Source organism: Protopterus annectens, chromosome 2.part1 (genome assembly GCF_019279795.1).
Source record: "Protopterus annectens isolate FY-2018-M chromosome 2.part1, PAN1.0, whole genome shotgun sequence".
NCBI classification, from domain to species: Eukaryota; Metazoa; Chordata; order Ceratodontiformes; family Protopteridae; genus Protopterus; species Protopterus annectens.
Genome location: NC_056729.1, coordinates 1,538,683,438 through 1,538,706,945, shown reverse-complemented (window position 1 = coordinate 1,538,706,945; position 23,508 = coordinate 1,538,683,438). Strand labels below are relative to the sequence as shown.

At 38.3% G+C, this 23,508-nt stretch overlaps 1 protein-coding gene across 2 annotated transcripts in view; it reads right to left on the bottom strand.

Annotated features, from left to right (window-relative positions):
- The window catches only part of PEX10 (peroxisomal biogenesis factor 10), a 159,621-nt gene that overhangs the window by 26,072 nt on the left and 110,041 nt on the right, over window positions 1–23,508 (bottom strand). For both annotated transcript variants that reach the window (XM_044062995.1, XM_044062993.1), the window contains exon 6: window positions 18,274–18,409. In XM_044062995.1, coding sequence (XP_043918930.1) covers window positions 18,274–18,409 — 136 coding nt within the window. The remainder of the gene's footprint in view (window positions 1–18,273; window positions 18,410–23,508) is intronic.

Genomic DNA, 23,508 nt, shown 5'->3' with positions numbered 1-23,508 from the left:
AATGACTGCAAGCTTGGGGCCATCATGAACTCCTCTGAAGACACTTGTATCTTCCTTGTGGTGTCAAGGTCGTGGTCTAAAGCTGAGAGCCAAAATTTACATATTTGAGGAAACGGGAACTCTCACAGACTTGTACATAAACAACATCCCCCCTTAGAAGAAACTAGAGATAAATTAGAGACCTGGACACCTTTATGGATAATGAACATGCCTTTGACAACGACAGATCCACTGTGGACAGGAACACCTTCTACCTTTACCCAACTGATTGCTAAGGGCATCTCTTCTCTATCAGAAGTTGTTGTCATTTCTCTTTACTCATTTGCCATCAGGCCCAGACGACAATACAGAGAGACCTTGGCATGTACCCTTCCAAGCATACAACCCAATTAAAAAAAAAACATTGGTTCTTCACCCCTAAAAATCTTTATATGACTTCGTTACCCAGAGTGCCTAAAATCCTGTCTCTCTTCTTTGTTACCTACAGACTCCTATGTAGCAAACTATGCCTGGCCTAGAAAGCTGTAGACAACTCAATCCAGTATGATCTACTGCATATCTGCAAGACTGGTAGCAGCACAAGTACAAGACCAAGAGATCTAAATCTACAATGCAGCATAAAAAGGACTTGCTGCCATGACAAATATCTCCTCCAAAGCATTTCCCATCTCTGGAACAAACTCCTACTTTGTGTAAAGCAAAGCGGGCCCCCTCACAATCTTCAAATTTAACTTAGATGAATGGAAGGGAAACCACAAACTTACAGGCCTCAGGGATGGGGAAGAAATTAGGTGGGATTTACCAGAGGTAGTACAGTAGCTAGTATTCAAATGTCTACTGCCTAACAGCAACCTATGATCCTATGAATACAGATTTCCTATCCTTGAAGATCACCATGGTCTTTAATATGGCCTCAGAGGGGGGAAAAAGAATTTCCTGGATGTATGTTCTCAAAAAGGTACAGTCGTATGAGTAAACGTACACAAGAATAGATGTTCAAAATCACTGCTGCAGTAACCTAAGCTATATAGGAAGTATCCTTTCAAGGATCGGACATCCATCCAGCTTCCAAAGCTTTAGGACACCATTTACATTCCTATACACACAGTAGAGCTCAAGAGTGAACCAGTATAAAAGTAGATGTATAGATGCCTATAGTCAGAGCTTTCTTGCCCCAGAAACAAGAGAAGTTACAGCCCTCTCCACAAAGAATGTACTAAGAGAAGCGGGAAAGATAAAGACCCCCACCTTGGCAATAAACCTAACAAGTGGGAAAACAGGGAGGGTGTTTATACTGCAACAGTGATCTATTTCAACAGATTCTGTTGTGGTAAGTTTACTTACACAACTATATTATGTTGACCATTAAGTCACTGTTGGAGTAGCCTAAGCTACACGGGATGAATACCAAAACTTAGCAAAGAGGGAGATGGATCAGAGTTCAGGAGTTCTTGAAGAAGAATCCTACCAAACCCTGCCCTAGCCCTAGATAAACAGTCAGTTTTCTAGTCTTTGGTAAAACTGTACAGACATCCAAGTTGCTGCCTCTAGAATGTTTTAGTACACCCTTTTCCAAAAGGCAGCAGAAGGAGCCATAATCCTGCTAGACTGGGCTGTGACTTTGCCTGGAAGTAACTTGCCGTGACTGGAACAACAACACTGAATGGTAGAGATAGCCATTTGAAATACGTTGTTTTGATACTGGCCATCCCCTTTTCCTTACCTTTGTAAGAAATGAACAATTGTTAGAATTTCTAAAGTCTTTATTTCTGTCAATGTAGTATCTGAATTATCTTTACTAGAATATGTAGTATTTTCTCTCCCTTATTTTTTTTAGTTCTTAAAGGAATACAGGGACATTAATAGTTTGATTCAAAGTGAACTCTGAAATCACTTTTTGCCTTGTTCTCAAGGTTATCCAATCTTTATGAAAGGTGAGATAGGGCTGAGTCACCATAAATGCTTGCAACACGGATACACTTCTGGCTGAAGACAGATCAATGAGTAACACTGTTTTCCATGTTAAGAAGTTTAAATCAGCTTTATGAGTTGGTTCAAAAGTGAAAAGTGCAATTTTTTCCAGTATAAAGTTGCGATCCTAAGGAGGAGTCAACTGTTTCTTAATTGGATGCACATATAACACTCCTTTCAAAATCTTTTTTACTTGAGATAAAGAAAAAAGATATATCCACACATAAGCAGAAATGGACTAAAGAAGGAACAGTAAGAAAGGCCAGAGTTTTATAACTCACACAAATACTGCAGAAACAATGGGGTTGAATCTTAAAAGGCTCTTGGTTCATTCTATGGCACCAATTACAAAATCGTTTCCACTTGGCCAAACATTATTTTCTAGTATGCACATCCTCAAAAATAAATAAATAAATAAATCAAAGGAAAAAATGTGTCTTAAAGGTAATAAAATCCCATCATCAAGGCTGTAAGTTAAAGAATTTGTAAGTCAGTGTGTATCAGAGAGGCCCTGTCCTGTGTTAGCAAGTCCCTCCTGTGAGGAAGTTTGTGATAATTGTCCTTGACCATTTTCAAAAGAAGGGAGTACCACAGCCGCCTGGGCCAAAATGTCCTACCAGTACTATTGTTTGGGCAGTACGTTTAGATCTTTAAAAGACGTCTGGTTATCAGAGGAATGGCAAAAGGAACATTCCCATCCAAGGGAACAAAAAAGTGTCAGTCCTCCAGATCATGAAGCAGAACTGCTTTAACTGTCTCCTGTGAATGGAGGCAAACAGATCTGCTGGAGGAGTTCCCCACAGGTGGATAAGTCCCTAGATGTAGCTTCTGTTCGTGGTGGTCTGCCCTGGTCCTGCTCAGCTTACCTGACACAAAATTGTGTTCTGACATAATGTACAGTAGCCTGTAGAGACAGGTTCCCTCTTGTTAGGTACAGTGGATATAAAAAGTTTCCACACCCCTATTAAAATGCCAGGTTTTTGTGATATAAAAAATGAGACCACATAAATCATTTCAAAATACCTATAACCTGTCCAATTCAATTGAAAAACAAACAAATCTGTTAGGGGAAAACATATAAAAAAAATAAAAAAACATACAATAAGCTGGTTGCGTAAGTGCACACCCCCTAAACTAATACTTTGTTGAAGCACTTTTTGATTTAATTACAACATTCAGTTTTCTTGGGTCTTGGACCTATGCGGTTTGTCTCTGTCTTTATCCTTACGTTTTTTTCAGAAGATTGGTAGTTGGATGGCTTATCGAAGCCATTTCGGAATACGGAAAATAACAGTGAAAGAATTTGGCAACAAAGATAGCCCAATGACGAATAGTTTGGGTGTTTAACAAGGCACAAAACCAACAGCGAGGGACGTCGTGGTCTGGGCCTAAACAGGTGACGCAGTAAGAATGAAAATCTCTGTGGCGTATTTGCTTTCCACAGGCAAGACAACTGTTAACTTTTTCTGACATCGGTTAGAGCAAGAAAAAAGGATCCCCAATGGGGTACTTAGCTTTAGAAGACTTCAGGCTTGAAACTCGAAAAACGAAAATTTCAGGTAGCGGCTGACCGGCACTTGCGAACTGCTTCTGAATCGGGCTCCCACCTGGCAAGAAAAGCTGATGTAATGGCGTCGGCTGCATGTTTTATACCCCTGATGACCTGGAAGACGCGACAGCATCCAGCGAAGAAATCCCAAGACTCTGGTATTCAGGCCAACTGAGGGCTACCTGCAGGCAGATAACGCAAGTGTGATGACTGCAACAGTGAAACATGAAGAACATCCTTTAGCTTTCTCAAGTACTCCACCATCACTTCCAAATACCTGAAGCTGTTGACCTGTTCTACTACCTTCTCTTCTATCTCACTTCTCAGCTTCTTGTGATTTTACCCATTTGCTTCCATTACAACTGTCTTAACTGTATTCAGTTTCATCCCATGGGCCCTCAATTTTGCATTCCATTCCCCTATCCTTTGCTGAAGTTCTTGCTCAAAGTCTGTCTGTAATGCTCCAGTATCTGCATACAGCAACTTTGTTGATCTGTCCCCTCTGACCTGTTTGCTAATGACGTCCATCACCAATATGAACAGCAGTGGGCTCAGAGATGAATCCTAATGCACACCCACTCTCACTGGGAACCCCTTTATGAGACCAAACACTGTTCATACTTGAGTCATTGGGCCCTTGTACATAGCCTGTACTAATTCTACCAATTTTCAGGGGCTTTTAACAGGACTGTCCAAATTAGCTTTTATAGGACATTGTCATACGCGTTTTCCAAGTCTAGGAATGCCCAGTTGGACTCTTTCCTCATTTCTAGCTTCTTCTCAAGCATCTGTTTTCACTGCAAATGTTGGGTCAGTTGTGCTGCATCCTGATTTGATCTGAACTGCTCATCTCCCAACTTGGTCTGTACTACCTTGCACATTTGTTTGTCAAACAACCTCTCCAGAACTTTCATGCAGTGTGACAGGAGTAGGATACCTCTGTACTCCCCACAGTTGTAAATGTCCCCTTTGCTCTTGAACACTAGCACTAGTATGCTTATTCTCCAGTCATGTGGGATGCACCTTTATCTCCATATTGCTATACGAGTACCCTCAGGAGCCATTTCTCCCCTATTTCACTCAACATCTCAATCATATCGGCTATGACCTCATCTGAGATTCTTCTTTCCCTCACTTCATTTTCTTCAGTTCTGTTCTTACTTCTTGTAGGGTGGGCTCCTCCTCTTGTTTCACTGTAGGCTGTGCCTCAGGCAGTACTGCTTCTGCAGAGTTTTGCTCATTCAGAAGCTGATGAAAGTACTCCTTCTACCTGCCTTTGATTTACAGTGGGCTGGTGAACAGTTTGTTACTGGCATCCCTTATGAAGGGTGTCTGGCTATCTTCTTTAGTTTCAGCGGAGTGCCTCCAATGCCTTGTTTTTTGTTACAGCAACTCCTCTCTTTGCCTCTTTGTTAGCCAACCAGTATTCCTTCTTTGCCTGGTCTTTTTCTATCTCCCACCTTTTCCTGCACTTCTTTCTTTTCATGACTTCCTGGAGTTCTGGATTTCATCACCAGCTTTTCTTATGTATCTTATTTCCATACCTGGTTTGGCCACATACCTGTTCTGCAGTTCTAAGCTGCATGTTGGACACTCTTGTATGTAATCTTATGACTGTCTCTCTTACTGAACCATGTGTTGGCCCATCATCAAACCATTTGCCAGACAGAATTCTAGAATGGCCTCTCCTTCTTTATCCCTACTGCCCCACCCACGTGGACCCAAGCAGTCCTCATATCCTGTTCTATTAGTCCCAATATGTGTATTCAGGTCACCCATTATCAACACCAGTTCACATTGTCCTGCTTTATCTAGTAGGTCTTGCAACTGATGTCAAAATACACTCTTCTTCACTATCACAACCCAGCTGCAGGGCATAGGCTGAGATTAGGAATACTGCCCTGTCCTTACACTGGAGTCTGATTGCCATGACTATCACTAATTCTGATGGCATCCTTTGCGATCTTCTGAAGCCTCTCCCTCACCATAATTCTCACATCATTTCTAGTTTGTCATCCTACTTTGTAGTAGACCCTGGATCCCAAGCCAAGTGGCTTTGCTGCACTACCCTTTCATCTTGGATGACCTGGATATATAGGATGTTCAGACTCCTCCTTACCATCATGTCATCTCTTTTCCAAGCTGCACCCTGTCAGTGAACCTACATTGAGCATAGCAATTCTTACTTCATGTTTATGACAGGTTTTGACACAGAATTAAAAGATTCTCATGGTGGGGAAATGGAGGTGACTGCAGTGGTCAAAGACAATCAGTTTTTTGAACTGCCCTTGGACATGGGACGGTACTCCTTTTCTTTTTGGAACCACCCTGCTTCTTAAAAGTTTGTTTACCTAATGTCTGCTGCAATTGCTTGGAGGGCTTTCTATAAAAGGACCCCGGACTAGAAGGTGCATTTCCATTGCATTTAGGGACTGGGGACTGAAACATCCTTGTATTCATTTTCCCATTAAATAAAATCTCTTGAGAACCTCAGCACAGGAAGGTTCAAACAAAACCTTTCTATCCCGAGGAACATTCAAAAATTTTGCTTTGGCATTCTCTGGTGAATTGTGTGTGTATATCCAAGCAAATCTCCATATAACTGATCCAGAAGCAGAAGTTCTGGAAACAGCATGAGCAGTATCTTAAGAGCATCTAACAGAATGCTTTGCAACCTGTGACACTGAGGAAAGTAAAGAGCTAATGGATGCCTTAGTCTCAAAGAAGGAAGGTAAACAATTAAGTTTTTCATATTCAAAAGAAGCTAAGAGAAACTTTGATATATGTGACTTACAATTAACTGTATAAAAAGCTAAGATGGAAGAAGTGTAAACTTCTTCCAAATCTATCAAAGGCTCTGTTCATCCTTATCTGCAGGTATGGGGTTAGAAGCTATAAAATGTTTAGAATACGTTGGTTATGATTGAAAAAAAAACTGAAGGATCTGTCCTGGATTTCTAAACAGAAACTTCTGAGACTGAGGAAATTATAGTTGTGTAAGCAAGCCCACTATAACAGCAGATGTTCAAATTATCATTGTTACAGTAGTGTTAGCCATATGGATATCTTTATGGGGTATAACCCACATAGTTATGGCTACTGCAGCAGTGATAAGATAATGAAAATCATGCCTGTAGAAGCAAAGGTTTTAAATAAGCCTTTAGCAAAAGAAAAACATTCTTTAACATCATTCTATGAAGAAGTTCAAGGAGGTTATGTATGCCTAAGTTTGTGTGTCCTGTTTCTTGGAGTCTGTAAGAAAGAGTGCTCAGGCATACAGTCATCTCCTCAACTATCTAATTCCTCAAAGCAGCTCCATAAAGTTTGGATGCCCGCCCTTTCCTCCAGTTCCAGTAAAACTGGCTCTTCCTTGACTAAAGAGGATGCATGAATGGGCTTGGAGGATGTGCCTGTCTCTCAGCTCTTAATTTTGCAAGCGAGCTCCAAAGGACATATGGGTGCTCAGAATGTACCCTAAAGCTTTGGAAGTGGGCTGGATGTTTAAACTTTGGCAAGACACATCCCATATAGGTTTGTAGGCACATACTACAATAACCAACAGGGCCTTTATAAGCTTAGCCAAACTACTTAACCCAGTTGTGTCCCTATGTGTCACTGACATATATTAGGAGGGGGTATGTTAGGAAATTTCTAAAGGTTATGGTGAGGGGTATTTTAGTTTGGACATGGTTACTGTCTGCCTCTGTCTAGCAGACACAAAGTAAATTTCTGATTTTCCATCCATTGGTCAAGGTTATGGTTAACTAGGGTTAGGGATGGACTCTGCTTCACATGGATGTAAAGCTTGTTAGAGAGTATGTGGATCCTCTGTGACACACGTCTCACCTACATGTCCTATTTATGTTGCTAGCAAAACTTAAATCATTGGACCTAGTGGTTCTGATACTGTTCATTTTGCAGATGTGCAAAAGGTCCATCAGAACTGCATTCAATGATGCCTTGTACTTCAGGCATAGATTGCCTTTTAGTAACCTGTAGGACACCAAGTACAGAGATGGGGCTTCAAGGCAATCCATAAAGGATAATGTGTTTATACCCTGGATTAAACTGGTAAGGAACCTTTGTGGATGTTCCAACTGTTGCATATGTCTGGTCAGGTACATGCCAAAGTGATGCATCTGATAAGAGTTGAATAAAGTCGCGCTATGAATTCCTTGGACTTGAATGCCATGTCCTTTCTTATAAGATGGGCGACATTAAATGATTTCCTTACTACCTTGACCACATATTGGTCAAAGGCCAGATCACTACATATGTTCCAAGATCCATGGCTACCACGTCAACTCTTAGGGGTGTCTTATGAAAGGATTAATTAGCTTGGGGGTCAGTTTTCCCAAAAGTCACTATGATGCATTACTTGGTGTTGAGTTTGCATAGCTTCAGCTACTGCAGCAGTGAGCTAATGATAATGAACATCAGAATTTCCTAGGCTTTTCCTCCTGTTTACATTGAAATTCCCCATATACTTCATTTCAATGTGAGATGTTATACATAAATTAAAGTCCTTCTTGACACAAGTTCTTCCTTTCTTAACCCTTTGGGAAAATTTACTTTAAAATTATTCTAGGAAACCAGGTTTTATAAACTGTCAAAATTTCCAGTCCTTTTTGGTACAGCAATCTTTCTCTGTACCTTTTCTCACTCAGCTCTCAAAATGCAATAAGTTGAACTAATCAGTGGATCAACGGGTAGCACACTCACCTCTGGTGCAGAAGACTGTGTGCTCTATTCCCACACCAAGTAGTTGGACAGTTTCCCAATACTGACACTGCAGTGCAGCACAATTGGGCTGCTGCATACCTGAGTGTGACATTCTTTGGATAAGATGTTAAACAAACTCCCAATTTGTTTGAGTTGGTGGTACCACAGGGGGACGTAAAAGATTCCATGGCAGTTATCAAAAAGAATAGGGGGTCTTTTATTTATATGCAAAAATAACTTATTTTCAAAATATTTACATATGTACATATATATATATATATATATATATACACACACACACACACATAAAATCGCCAAATCTGTTTACACATATTCATAATTTCCTTTACAATCTGCTAAACGTTCATCCCTATTAGACCCTCACTCCTTTTTCCATAACCATCTGATTTTACTTAATATTGTTGCTAAAATCTATTTACTGTTGAACAATTTCATTTATTCTTTCATTCCATGTAATATAAAATAACATTGTATCTATTCTAACATTCTTTACGTCTATACTTATAACCACCATATTTAATCATATCTATGTTTATTTTATCCACTTATTTATATCTTCAAAACATCTTTACAGTTTTCCCCATAACTTTTACATTTCAAAACTGCATTACATCATTTCTTTTTCTTGATAATGTAAACATATTCTATCACTTTTTTTTTATACAGCATATTTCCTTTTACTGGCAGTTTATCCATTGCCAGTCTCGACAAAAAATCTTGACATTTTACTATCGGATTACTCCATTTGCTTCTTATTTTTGTACCTTTAATTTTTTCATCCGTTAGATTTTCCCATGGTTTTACATAGTAATATTTTATCATTACATTCTTATACCACACTTTATATCTTTTTCTATATCAGCAACTTTTACTTTCCACAAAAATTTTTCCTTGATAACATTTTATTTCTTCATTTATACACTTTTTTCACGATACACCAAATTTATTATGCTTATATATTAATACAGTTTTACTACTAATCTATCATCTTTTTCATTTATCCACTTTAACACTTTGTACAAATTTAATGAAGAAGCGTATACCATTGGGTTTATTAACCCTTAACCTCCTCCTTTATTTACAAACCAAACTCCTCTTTTTTTTACCAGGTTTCATCTAAAACCCCATACAATGAAAAAAAATACTTGCAATAATTCCTTTTCAAATACTGTTGGCAACATAAATACACTTGCTAAGTATTCTATTTTTCCCATCAGTACTAAATTTAATAGGCCTCTTTTCTGAATGACAATTTATATATTCTCCAGAAAAGATGTGTTTACTTTATTTCTTCTACTGTTTTTCCCACTGAATTCTACTTGTATCTTTATTCCCAAATTTTATACCCAACACAGAAACCTTTAATTTTTTCTTTATTTAAAGCCATCCCTATTATTTCTAGACACTCATTTCTGCAAATTACTACTCCTTTTATCCAAATTTAGTTTTTTTGCAATTATAATGCAATCTGCATATGTTAACTTCTTGACCCATCAGGTGTTATATATGCCACCTCCTTCATTTTGTAACTTATTTCACATACTATCACGTTCATAACTAATGTAAAGAGTATACACCTCACTAGACTCATTTGTACCTCTTGGCTTAACCAGCCATTTACAAATATTTTTACTTTATTACTACTATATACTGACATATATAACTTCTTAACTTTCTCAATTATTCTTTCATTATTACCCATAGTATTTCATGTCCACTTGTGTCAAATGCCTTATTAAGATCTCCTATCATAATTTTCACTTCTTTTCTGTTCATATCGTATACAATTTCTCTAGCATTAATTCTTGACAGCCCTTCCCCTTTATACCATATATGCTATCTTCCATAAGATTTTCCATTTTAGTTTCAAATCTCTTTTGTACTATTTTCATAAAGATCCTGTATCATTATTATTCAGTACTATTGAGCTCCATTTTTTCTCAATTCTCTTCAATCTTCCTTCTTCCACATGAATTTAAGTATTTCACTACATAAAACCCTCATTTAAACATTTATTCACAATCTTTAAGAAATAATTTTTGTCAATCCCTTAAATTTTTATGCATTTCATACCCTATTCCATCTGGGCCTGCAGCCAACTATATACTTACTTGTCCTAATATTTTATCTAGCTCATTAAAAGAAATCTTCTTTTCCAACTCTTTATTCCTTTTTATGTTAACTTTTTTACTTTCCAAGTTTTTCACTACCTTCGTTTTATCTTTAAACATTTCTTAAACATACTGTACTATACTATTCATAATTTTTTCCTGAATTCTTTCTATTTCTTCCTCTCATTACAATTCCATCTTCTTTACTAATCTAACTCAATACTACTCTTCTTTTTCCTTGTATAAAATATCTTTGCTTATATAACAATTCTTGTATTTTTTCTTATAATTCTTCTTCTGTGACAAACACTTTCCATCATTATATTCTAAATCTTCCAATGCATCATTATATATTCTTTTATATTTTTTCTCTCTCTACTTTTCTCACATCATATTGTCACTGTAAAAACATTTTTTATATTTTTTCCTTAAATATCAACCATTCAGACTATATTTTTTAATAAAATACTTTCATGGTAACATGATCTTTCCATGACTGTATTACTAATATCTTTCCTTCTTCATTCCATGCTTTCTCATTTTACCCTTTAGAAATACTTTGCCTATATTGATATATTCCTTACTTTCTTTTATCTCTAGCATATTGCAAAATGATCAGAAAATCTTGTTTCAACTACCTCCCTTTCTCCTATAACTAAACCTTCTGATATTATCAAATCTATTTCAGTTTTATACATACCCCTTTTGTAAGTCCATGAATTTTTTATCCCAATGTTTTAACTTACCACAGCTTATAACCCTTCTAACATTTTTCTTATATAATTTCCTTTCTTTTTCCACTTGCCTCTTAAATAACAATTAAAGTCTCCTGTTGTTATAATATTCATATTTATCATTACATAGTTTAAAATCTGATGAAATAAGTGTTTCCTTTCTTTACAGTTAATATTAAGTATATGATGGCATAATTCTATATACTTGTTCTTTCCAATTTAAATCTACAATGGTTAAGCTTCCCATGTTACATCTAATATCTTTACTGTATAATACAGCTATTCTAAGATATGTATCATTCCCAATTTCTAGACGATCTTTCCACCCATAGTTTCTCTGTTTGCAATCATTCTTTAGTTGCTAAAAATATTCTAATATAATTATATCTGCACCACTACAAAATTCCTATTATTCTTAATACTATTTACATTTACGGAAAGCACCCTAAAATGTTAATTTTCCCTTTTACTTAGATTCATGGTTTATTGAGTTCATAGCTAACTACTATGATAGATTTCTTTATAGGTCAGTCTAAGCCTAACCATTTTTTTCCCAAAGATAAGAATCAAACACCATACCTTGTGTCTGTGAGCCAAACACCTTAACTATTATACCAAGCCACAATCTTTACCTGTATATATTTTGTACTTACCCCTTTACAATTTCTTTATGCCTTTTACCAATATAATTTTGTTTTTCCCTTTTACTTCCCAGTTTATGTCTTCATCACTTATTTTAGATCCTTCTTCTATGTCTTTTTTATTATTTTTTCTCATCTCATTTTTTCTATTTCTACAACTTCTACAATTTCTTCTTTGTTGATTTTCTTCTCTTTCTTTTTTCTTACTGTTATTTTCATTTTTGCAGTCCATTCATAAATGTTCAATTTTATTACAGTTATAACATTTCAATTCACATTTTTGTATCATGTCCCATTTCCCCACAAATATAAAATTTTTGTCACAGTTACTTATCAAATGTTCTTTTCCATAAAAGAAACATGTTTTGGGTTGTCTCCAGTATTTTATAAAACCCATCTTCCTCTCCACACTTATGCTTGGTATATGTATAATTTTTTTTCTCTTTCTATTTTTAACACAATATTACAATCCCAGCCACCAGTCCATAACCCCCTTTTGCATATAAATTTGCAATGTCTAGTGCTTCTTTACATAAAGCTTTCAAATGTCCTTTCAAAGTTTCTCTTTCCAACTCTATTCAAAACTGTACATGACTCTTCTCATTTGTTTGCCAGTTAAATCCTTTTATCACAAATATTCCGTGGGTTACACACTTTCCTTTTTTTCATATTCTCTAAGAATTTAAGAATTTTTTTCATTGAAAAAACAGTCTCAAATATAATGCCACAAAATGTCTATTTGCTAACAAGAATAAATGCTCTTACCTCATATGTGCTTTTACAGTCAAAGGAGCCATTAAAATGTCCCAAACTTTATACCTGTCCATTTCTTTGTCTTCTTTACTTTGAATCCTTACCATGTACTTCCGTTCTTCACTTTTTCTGCCACACCACTTTTGCCTTTCTTTACTTTTTCTCCATACGTTTTCTTTTCCATCTCACCACTATTCTTCAGGATTGCCTCTGCATCCCCCTTCTGTATTTTCTCTATAATGTCTCCCCAGGAAATACCTCCATCGTTTTCTGGCTCACTCTGCACCATCATTGCTTTAAAAGTAAATCATCCTTCAACCTCCCGACTGGAGTGTTGTAATTATACATAATTTGCTGACTCATCTCCATCAAAAAGGTTTCTTTGAAACATTTCCTCCAAATCCTGCAGACATTCTCCAATCTCAATACTTGCTTTCTCCTTCATTTCATTCACTACTCGATAATCTCCTACTCTATCCATCTGCCTCCCTGTTTCTCTGGGCTGCCTCTTCTACTGGAATGGAAACAGGAAGTGCTCCTCCAAAATGGTTCCCACTCACAACAATGTTGAGTAGGGGATGTGCCCCAGTCTCCTTTCCACATTTCTCTTAGTGTGCACTCCACCTCGAGTCTCCCTTGAAAAGAGGCCATTGGCCTAGTGAGACTAACCCAGAGAAATGTAAATCTAACATAGTTCTCTGCCTAGTGTGTAGACTGTTTACTGACATTTCTTTACCAGGAAAATTTGACTGGGTCACAAGAATCCATTTTCAGTGGAGGCATGGGGAGAAAGCTCCATTTAACAGAGAAAATGTAAAAAATTCAAAGATATTACATAAAAAAAAGTTGAAAATTATACATTTAAACAATAATCAATATTGTAAGGCATAGAGATATACCAAAAATGTTACAAAGAGAGCAATAAGAAAAAGCAAAGTAAGACACTACATACAATTCTGGAGGGTGTCCTTTTGACAATTCACCATATTAATAAGTAAGAATCATGTGTTTAGTTAAATGTAACTATAAAGGTGGAGAAGAATTAGGATAGATTAGCATAAATGGGGAGGAGGTTATAGGAAGTGGTACAGACGGTAAGACAGACAGGTGAAGTTGAGGAAGTAGTGATGGATAGAGAAACTGTACAGATAGGGGTGGAAAAAAGTAGACTAGATTGATGTTCATCCAGGAGTACTGCATAAGCACAGCCATGAGCTGGGTTGGTGGTTTTTCAGAAGGTGTTTGAAGGAAGGATAAGTTACAGTTCTAATAGCCTGTGGAACAGAATTCCAATTTTTAGATACAGAATAGCAGTAAAGGCTATTTCCAATTGCATTTAGAGGTTTATAGATGGTGAAAAGTTGCTTATCATTTGAACAAAGGGGTCTGTTTCAGTGAAAGGAAGGAAGGAAGAACAGAGCTTGGTGCGGGACAGGCATGAAGTTTATAAATGTTACTGGGAGCAGAAGCTAAGTCCAGAAGCTAACTTTACAAAGTCCAGGTAGTAGTGTAGTTCAAGCCAGTTGAAACTTTTAAGGGCCTTGAAGTTAATGTACATAGTATTGTTAACTGGCAGCAACTTTAGCAACTCTGTTGTAGCATATTTCAAGTTTAGTTTTAACTGATACCTGCAGGTTTGTAAGGATAGGGGCACCATGTAAAAGTGAAGAAGGATGCAAGTGGTTGCTATGGTGGTTTTAGCAGAGTTAGTAGGAAAGTTTTTATGTCTAAAACATGCTAAGTTTATGGTGATTTTTTAATATTATTTTGAATGTGGAGTTCAAATACGAGGTTGTCACTGTCACATCAAGCAGTTTTTGCATGGGATACAGTTTCTATTTCTGTATTGTTAAGAAAGAAGATTTTGAATCTAGATTTGTTCTTCAGAAGTGCTTTGATGTGGAATAGGAGTAGTTTTGTTTTTTGGAGGTTGAGTAATAACTGGACATCATGAAGCTAGTTTTCAACACAGGTGAAGGCTTCTTGTATGATTTCAAGATGATGTGCTAGAGTGCCAGATCAGCATATTAGTGTCAAATCATCAGCATACTGTACAAGTGATCCTTGTCTAGAAGAGGTATACAGGTCATTAATGAAAATATTAAACAGAGGTGAACCAAGAATTGAGCCTTGTGGTACACATCTGCTTCGGGCGCCACGCGGCAAGAAAGACTGAGGAAAATGGCGTCGGCTGATGCCTTTATACCCGAAGAACTGCAGCTATGACGTCGGGTGAAGTGCGACACCAGCCGAAGCCAGACCCAGACTTTGGAATCCGGCCGACCGAAGGGCTGCCTGACGACAGGACAACCCATTTGTAAGGACTGCAGATGCATCCTTGAAGGACATCAGCTTGTTGCAAAAGACTGCTACAATTAACAGTGGACATTTAGGAAAGCTCTAAATGCATCTCTTATTGTAAACATCATTCTGGATTTCATCTCCCAGACCCCTGCTTGTAAATGCCCCCTGCTTACACTCATCAAGGGTACCAGATTCAGTATGCATGGCTAGGCTTAAAAAGACCCTAGTGGTCATTAGCTTAGTATACACCTATAAAACTATGACTGATTCCACTTTTATTTAATTGTTCTTCATGCTTTTTCTTATATCATCATAACTCTGAAACTCTTAGTGCCAAAAATTCTGAAGCCAAAAATAACGGTGGGGGACAAAGGCCCAAAATAGGGTCAGATTTTAAATATTGCTCTTATAAACTTCAAAATACCACTTCAGTTCATATGTTGGTTAGCACCTCAACAGTTAGCACATTTGCTTTTGGTGCAGAAGACTGTTCTATTCCCATACTAGGTACTTGGATTAGTTTTCCAATACTGACACTGTAGTGTCAGCATAAGTGGGGGTGGCTGCACTCCTGTGTGTGCCATTCTTTGGATAAGACTTTAAATCAAGGCCCATTCTGCCTTGTTCTGCCTAGAGTAACATTTTTGTGTTAACATGCATATCCTGAAGTATATGAAGTCAGATACTCAAATGCCTGCCATTATTTAGTGACTTCAGTCCTCAAGGATTTGACAGAAAATCATAAATTTTATGAGTAACAGACAAAAAATAGGAGGCAAAAATTTGGACAGCTGACAGATATGGCTTCTCCAGAAGTCATGAAACTTCAGTGACATATTGGGACTTTGTGTACATTTTGGTCCCTTCTGAATCATAGTGTAGCGCTGGGGTTCTGAAATCCTTTATCAAAAACAGAGGTTACTCCTTTTTACTTTTGTATCGTCCTGGTATCATTTTACCTCCCCACTACATACACTGGTCTGAATAATTTTCTGCACATCACCTTCTCTCTAAAAAACATGTTCACATCTAAAGCCAGCATTACTACTAGCTTCCACAGGTTTTTTACCATCCTATGTGGGAGTTTCCTGCTGTTCAACATAATGCAACTCTCTCACTCTGTTATACTCTCCCTAGCTGTTCCTCCCGTTTCCCCCACTTCTTTTGCTATTCTTCTCAAACCAACCTAAAATTGTTTTCTGATACAACTTCAGACCTGTCTTCTTCCTAAAATGTAGCAAAATTGAATTTAATTATGAAAATTAAAAAGAACCAAGAATCAAAATATTTGTTCAAAAAAATCATTTAGGTAACTACTAAATAAATAACTTAAGTGGTTTCCATTCTAAATACATTTTCACGGACATGAAACAACAGTTTTTCAAAGTGTTCGTTAGTTTTGTTATGATATCATGAAACTTGTGATGTACCTCAAAACAGAGAATGAAGGTAAACTACACTCAGCCTTACAAATGTAGCCAACAGTTAAGGCAAATAAAAGTTATTCTTGTAGAGGGGCACATCTGGATCAGTTATATTCCCCACAGCCTTTGTGGTCCCCAGAAAGAGTGGACTATTAACTTGGGAAGCATGGTTCCTCTGCACGATGTTTAGGTAGCTCAAATCCATACGTGGCGAGTGAACACAGGCAAAGCAAATACACAGCAGAAAGGTCCCAACCAAAATGTATTTTAATACAATTATTAACTTCACATATTACACAGGTGATATACGAGTACACATGCAGTTATATAACAGAAAAAGAAAACATTACAAATAGTTATCTCTTTCATTCACACTACACAGTTTCTTTTTTTAGAATTACTATTCAGTTTAACATTACAGACTACACGTCCTGCCTTCCCTGAATTCACTCTTCCTACCGAACATTATCCTGCATGCATTGCTCCCACAGATTCCATTATTACAATGTAGTTTTCTCCTTCCCTTTTCTAAAGATACCACCTCCAATTCTTTCATCTCCTCAACATCATTCAACAATTCTGTTATGGTTGGTTTAGATTTTGATTTCTATCTTCCAGTAATTGCTTTTTTGGGGCATACAACAGCATTAAACTTAGTAGGGCTTTGCTATATCTAAGTAATTTAGTTTCTATAACCCAGCTCAAAAGAATCAATTCCTTACTTACAATAACCTGCTCATTCAACATTTCTAACAAATTAAAATTTACCAACTCATTGCATCCTCCCCCCCAAAAAATTCCTAAGTTCCCCTCTTTTTCCCATCATACCTCCAGCAACTGCTGTCTACCTGTCGAAAAATTCTCTGAAGTCAAACGGGGGTATATAAATACCTAAGCAAACACTGATTTGCAAAAATCCTAAACCTTCCAAATTTTGTTGCATACTTAGGAACCATACAAGTATCCTCAAATTGTTTCTTAGTATATCCCATTTTCCATCCTCATTTCCCAGTCTAGTCTAATCTTTTCTGATTGTGTCTTATAGTTATACATTATTTTATATGTCTTGCCAATTATTTCTTTGACTGCAGCTTTTACTCTAGACTCAATTATAAACTCAACCAGAACTGGTCTTTCATTTAACACTCCCCTGTCCTTTTCTCTTTACCTATGCTCTACTACCAATAGTAAGGCAGTCTCAATCTCGCAGTCCAAACTTCTACTAGACCTTATCCCACTGTATGACTCTTGCATCCCTCATTATTTGCTCCCAGTACCTTGGTTCATTTACTAATTTTGTCCAATAAATTCCAGACCCAAATGTGCCTATGTTATGTTCCCCTACTTGCAGTTATCCCTATTGGTAAAAACCTCCTTTCTCCATTCCTGAGCTGGCTTAGATGTCAAAGTATGTTCTGCTGCTTTGCAAATACACTACTCTGTATGGCTGCCATTGTTCTCCTTAAGGGCCTGCATCCAAAATCCTACTCTCTCTCTCTCTCATTTTGTGAACCCTGCCTCCGCATTTTAATATCGCCTAAACTTTGATGGCACAACCAGCTGATGCAAAGAGGACTCAAGAGAGAATATCTGACGGAAAGGAGCATTTACCAGAACCAGCAGCTTTACCATTAATTAGGGTCTATCACACTTGTCTGATTCTTTCAAGTCCTCCTTTTATTCCTTTGGGGGTAATATGTCACACCATACATATAACACTAGGTAAGTATACTGATGAATTCACATATGGAAGGTATTTCAATTCCAAAATATCTTCAGAACTCCAGATCACTTTATATGGCTGTACAAATCACAAATGTCACAGTTGTTCAATGAATAGTATGTAAAAACATTTAGACAGTTTATATTAGTGTTTCAATGGCTAAGTAAATAAAAACGTGAAATGCAGCACAGCAGAATCCAGTAGTATCTAGCACACACATTTTAATAAGAAAGTCATACTGAGTTACAAGGAAACTGCCATGGCTTGCAGTAAAAAAGAAAAAAATGTAGTATCTTAAAACAACCAGACATTAAACTTACTTTGGTGTTACACCACTCAGTAATGCACTCCCAACAGAACAGGTGGCCACAAGGTGTTGCTGTTGAATGCCTACGTTCTTCCAAACATAAAATACACTTGGAATTATGACTGACTGAGAGACCTTGTGTCTGTCTCCTTGTTAAAATAAAGAAATGGAGATTAATTATGGGCTTTTATGTCCATCAAAAACAGTAAAATTACATTAGAATGAATACATGGCTGTAGAACATTTTAATGCAGGATAGAACATTTAAGAAATACAAGTTATGTACTTATCATAAAGATAGATCCGTGTTGTCTCATTTTCATCCACTTCAACAATTGTGTTGTCGGATCCAACATTGGAGCCTTCTCCCAGAACTTTAGACCTAAGACTCTGACTTCTCCTTTACCCACAACTTCCTCCTTCTGTCTTAATTACTTCAGACAGAGTTTGCCGTTTCTAATCATATAGAAACTATACTGATAAGAAAAAAATCCTCATGAAATAAAATAACTTATTAAGCATGCTAAGCTAGAAAAGGTGAACTCAGACAGGGTCTTAGTCAAGGTCTGTCCACCACTAGATGATTGTAGATGGAAATTTGAAAGGAGAAAGGAGGGAGGGATGTTGAACTGAATGAAAATGAGACAACACAGATTTACATAACTTCTGTATCCGAGGTTATCTGTTTTCATCCGATTCAACATTTGGGACAGATTCCCAAGCAGCCTAAAAAGAATCTAGGTGGTATCAACGAAGGACATTTCTGGGAATGGTAGAGCCAAAGGATGCAGTAGCTCTGGACTGCACATATAACTTGTAATGAGATCTAAAAGCATGAACCTGTTGACCAAGTTGCCGCTGCACAAATGTCATCAATGGGAACTCTTCAAGAATGCTGGAGAGGCAGCAATTGTTCTAGTGGAATGAGCTTTTGGTTTTGACTGTAGAGACCATCCTCAGGTTTTACAAACAAAGGAAATACAGTCTGCCTGTCACTTAGAAAGTGTAACTTTTGACACATGATGATATAATGTTGTTTTGGAAAAGCAGACAAATAATTGATCTGATTTTCTAATATCTTTGGTTGGTGTAAGTAAAATCTAAGCTGTGAATATCTAAAATATAAAGTATATGTTCTCTTGCAAGAGTAAATGTAAAAAAGTACTGGCAGATCAATGGATTGATTCAGGTTTGCTTCGGATAATACAGGTGGAGTTTGTTCTCAATGACACTCTACCTTTGTGTATGATGAGAAACAGCTTCTTGCCTGAAAGCACTTGTAATTCTGAAACTTGTCTAGCAGAGGTAATGTCAATCAAAAAGATAAGTTTTCCAAGAAGAAAACTTCAAGTCAGTTGATGCTGCAGGCTCAAAAGGTTTCTGAGTCAATAACTGGCCTAATAATGTGACATCCAGTGGATGAACTGGTTCTTGAATGGGAGGCCTCAGTAAAAAGATTCCTTTGAGGAAATAGAGATATCATAGGAGAAGCATATGGCCTATGTGAAAATTTGAAATGGCAGTCATTTGAACTTTGACAGTAGAAAAACTGGAACCCTGGTGAAAAAGGTCAGAAAGAAATTCCAGTAACGATGGGAGAGGAGCAGGAAAGGGTCCAGTCCTTTTGATGACGTTCGAACAGAAAATCTTCTCCATTTACTTTTATAAGTTTTTTGTTGATTACTTTTGAGAAGAAGGAATTATGTGAACTACTGAAGATAACAGCCTGGCATCTTTGACTATCATTAAAAATGGAGAAACCTTGCAGTTAGCTGTAGGGTTTGTAGGTCTGGTAAAGGTATCCCGGATGGGTGACTTGGAAGATCCAGCAACCAGACAGGATGTAGCAAATGAGGCCAAAGGAAGGGGATACAATCCTTCCATGGCCAGAATGGGGCAATGAAGATCACCTTGGTCGTGCACCTTAGACCCCAGGGCAAAGAGGTCACAGCAAGGTTGGCCTCAATAGCTGAAAATTTCCATTGCCACGGTTTGTTTGAAAAAACACTTGTGAGGCAATAGGATACACCTGCTCAACTTATCCGCTAGTACATCTGACATCCTGGGAATGTGTTTTTCTACAAGGAAGTGATGGGAAAACATCAGCCACTGCCAAACTCATGCAGCCTGCTGGCAAAGGGGATACGAGTGTGTTCCCCCTTGTTTGTTGATGTACCATACCACGGACATATTGTCCGTCTGGGGGAAATCACACCATTGGGTAGGCAGTCCTGGAAAGCCTGCAATGTTAGGTTAGGAGAATTGCTCTCATCTCCAAGACATTGATGTAAAGTTTGATCTCTGCAGGAGACCATGTCTCTTGAACTGCCTTCCACTCAAAGTTCCACCCCAACACCCTAGAAGGGAAGTGTCCATGGTTACTGTGGCCTTGTGAACAAAAGGTTCAACTTCTGACACTAATGGAGAGGTTATCCACAGACTTGTATGACTTCTGCTTACTTGAGTGAGACAGATTCTGGCAAGTAGGGAATGGAGGCTCTGTGATCACTGGCCCAACAGAGTTCATTGTAACACTCGCATGTGGTATTTTGCTAGTGGTACTAAAGTGATGGAAGAGGACGTCAGGCCTAACAGAAGTAGAATCAATCTTGCTTGTGGATATGGATGCTAAATAACCTGAACAGCTACTAATCTTAATGATAGAACTTGATGTGGAAAGTTTGGCAATCTGTTGAATTGTATTGATCTGACATCCTATGAAATCTATTTGTTGAGTAGTTGGCAGTTTGGTCTTTCCTTTAATGACAGTTATTCTAAACTGATCTATAGGTGAAGCAGGCAAGCTTGGTGCTTTAGTAGCAGTAGATCCTCAGAGGCAGTAGTTAGGAGCTAATCATCCAGCTGTAGGAAAACTTGGATCTCCTGCAGTCGCAGATGATCTGCTACAACTGCCATAATCTTGGTGAACACCTGGGGCTATGGTGAGACTGAATGGCAGTGCTTTGAATTGTTAATGATTGGCTTCCAGCCAGAAATGGGGAAATCTCCTGAATTGCCTTTGAATCTTTATACGGTAACAGGCATCTTGGATGTGTGCACAGCACAGCCAATCATCCTTCCTCAGTTGAGGTAGTATGGATTGTACAGTGACCATCTGGAATTTTGTCTGTTTGATAAATTGACTGAAGTAACTTAGGTCCAATATTGGTCTGAAGTCTCCTGTCTTCTTTGGAACTAAAAAGAACCTGGAACAGACTCTGCATTCTAACTGGTCTGGGGGGCACGTAGTGGATGACTCTTTCTCCAGCAACTTTGAAACTTCTGTTGTTGCAAATTCCAAATGATCAGGGGGAGTATCAGGAATCTTTACTCCTTTGTTTGGTGGATACAAAAAGGGTATGGTATAGCTTCTGTTGATTATCCTCAACACTCATGAGTGAGAATTAATGATTTGCTAGGCTTGTGGGTGCAAGGTTAAGCACCACCAACTGCCTCCAGAGTGTGGTAGTTGGGTAACCCTTCAGGGATGCTGGTAGGGTTTCTCAGTGAAGGGACCATGAAAACCCTGATTCTGCAGCCTGCTTCTGGGGCTATACCCATTCAAATTGCCTCCCCTTCTGCCCTGGGGGGGGGGGGGCATCTATCCCCAGGAATGCTGTGGTGAAAACCCTTTCAGCTCCTGAACTACATTTTCTTACCTCCTCTTTGATTCCTGAGATAGAATCTTTGTGGAGTGTAAAAACATATTCCTAAGGCAGACTGGATCTTACCATCATGTTCACTGTTGGTAAGCGTCTCTTTTACCTTGGGTCTAAATAATGTGGAACCATGGAAAGGGTCATTAAAGAAGTACACCTTGAAGCTTTCCAAAAAGTTGCAAAGCCACATCCAAGCAAGGCGATGCATGGTAATGCCTGCATCAGCTGCTTTTGCAGTGCCAACTGTTGCATTTGATAGCAGGCACACAGCAGCAACAGATGTGGATTATCAGGTAGACATTTGGGCATTCACTGCCTTTTGGACATCTGATAAATTACCCGAAAAACACTTAGACATCTCCTTGACCAAGTCCCCTTGGAAACAAGTCAAGTGAACAAGGTAATTCAGCACACTGAGTGTAAAGGTCACTGAAGCACAAGTCTGTTTCCCTACTGTTAGGAGGATGGAGAGAAGGACTCTCCACAGACAGTTCTTTCTTTGCAGTTGCTGCTACTACCATGGCATCTACTGCAGGTCCTTTATAGGTTCATAGGTAGGTACTAGGCTATCGGCCCGAGGGCCTATGTAAGCCTAGCCAACAAGGTTCCCTTGCTTACGCCACCCAAGAAAGTTATTTTCCTGTGCCACTGTCGAGCAGAGACACAGAAGTGATCACCAGGGTGTATTTCCTATTTCCCATCCACTCATCAAGATTTTGCTTGAAGAGTGCTAATGAAGAACTTTGCTTGACATAGATGGGTAGCCTGCTCCAGAAAATGGAAGTCTCTGGGACAGGAATCTATCCCTCCAGCACATCCTGTTTATTGTGGTGACAAGGTTTAGGTCCCTAGAGCATGTAGCTCGGAAGGATTGGGATTTCTTTAGGTGTAGCATGTTCAACAGCTCTGGGTTTGACATAGCTTTATATGTTAGGCAGAGATCACCTCGGAGTAGACGATACGCTACGGAGTAAAGCTGGAGTTTTTTGAGACTGTCAGTGTAGGGCATCTGTTTGAGGCCAGTAATCTTCTTTATGAGGTACTTCTGTGGCCTTTCCAGCTGCTGCAGATGTCTTGTTAGGTGCATCCCAGAAGGGGCGTTGTACTCTATAATGGGTCTAATGAGTGTCGAGTAGAGGGGAACGATGACCTCTTTTTTCCTGGATGAGAACCCTTTTATGATGAGGTGTTCCATGTAGAAGGACTTCCTGACTACTGTGGTGGTGTGACTATCAAAGGACAGACTACTGTCCACCTGGGTCCCAAGGTCTCATCACATATTCGGTGTTAAGTAGACTGCTCTCTATGTAGTAGTTCATGGATACAGAGTTTTTACCAAAGGGGATGACAATGCACTTTTTGGCACTGAGCTTGAGGCCATGGCTCTGACACCAGGCATCTATCTCAGTGAGGCCCTTCTGTAGGATTTCCACATCATCTGGGGACTCTACTATGGTTTCTAGTTTGCAGTCATCTGCGAACTTCGTTAGCCAGAGGCCTTTTGTGTGCTTTCTATCTTTTGGGGCTGCTAATATTCATATGTTTTTTAGGGATGGCTCTGTAATGTCAGGGTCCTACCATAACCTCTG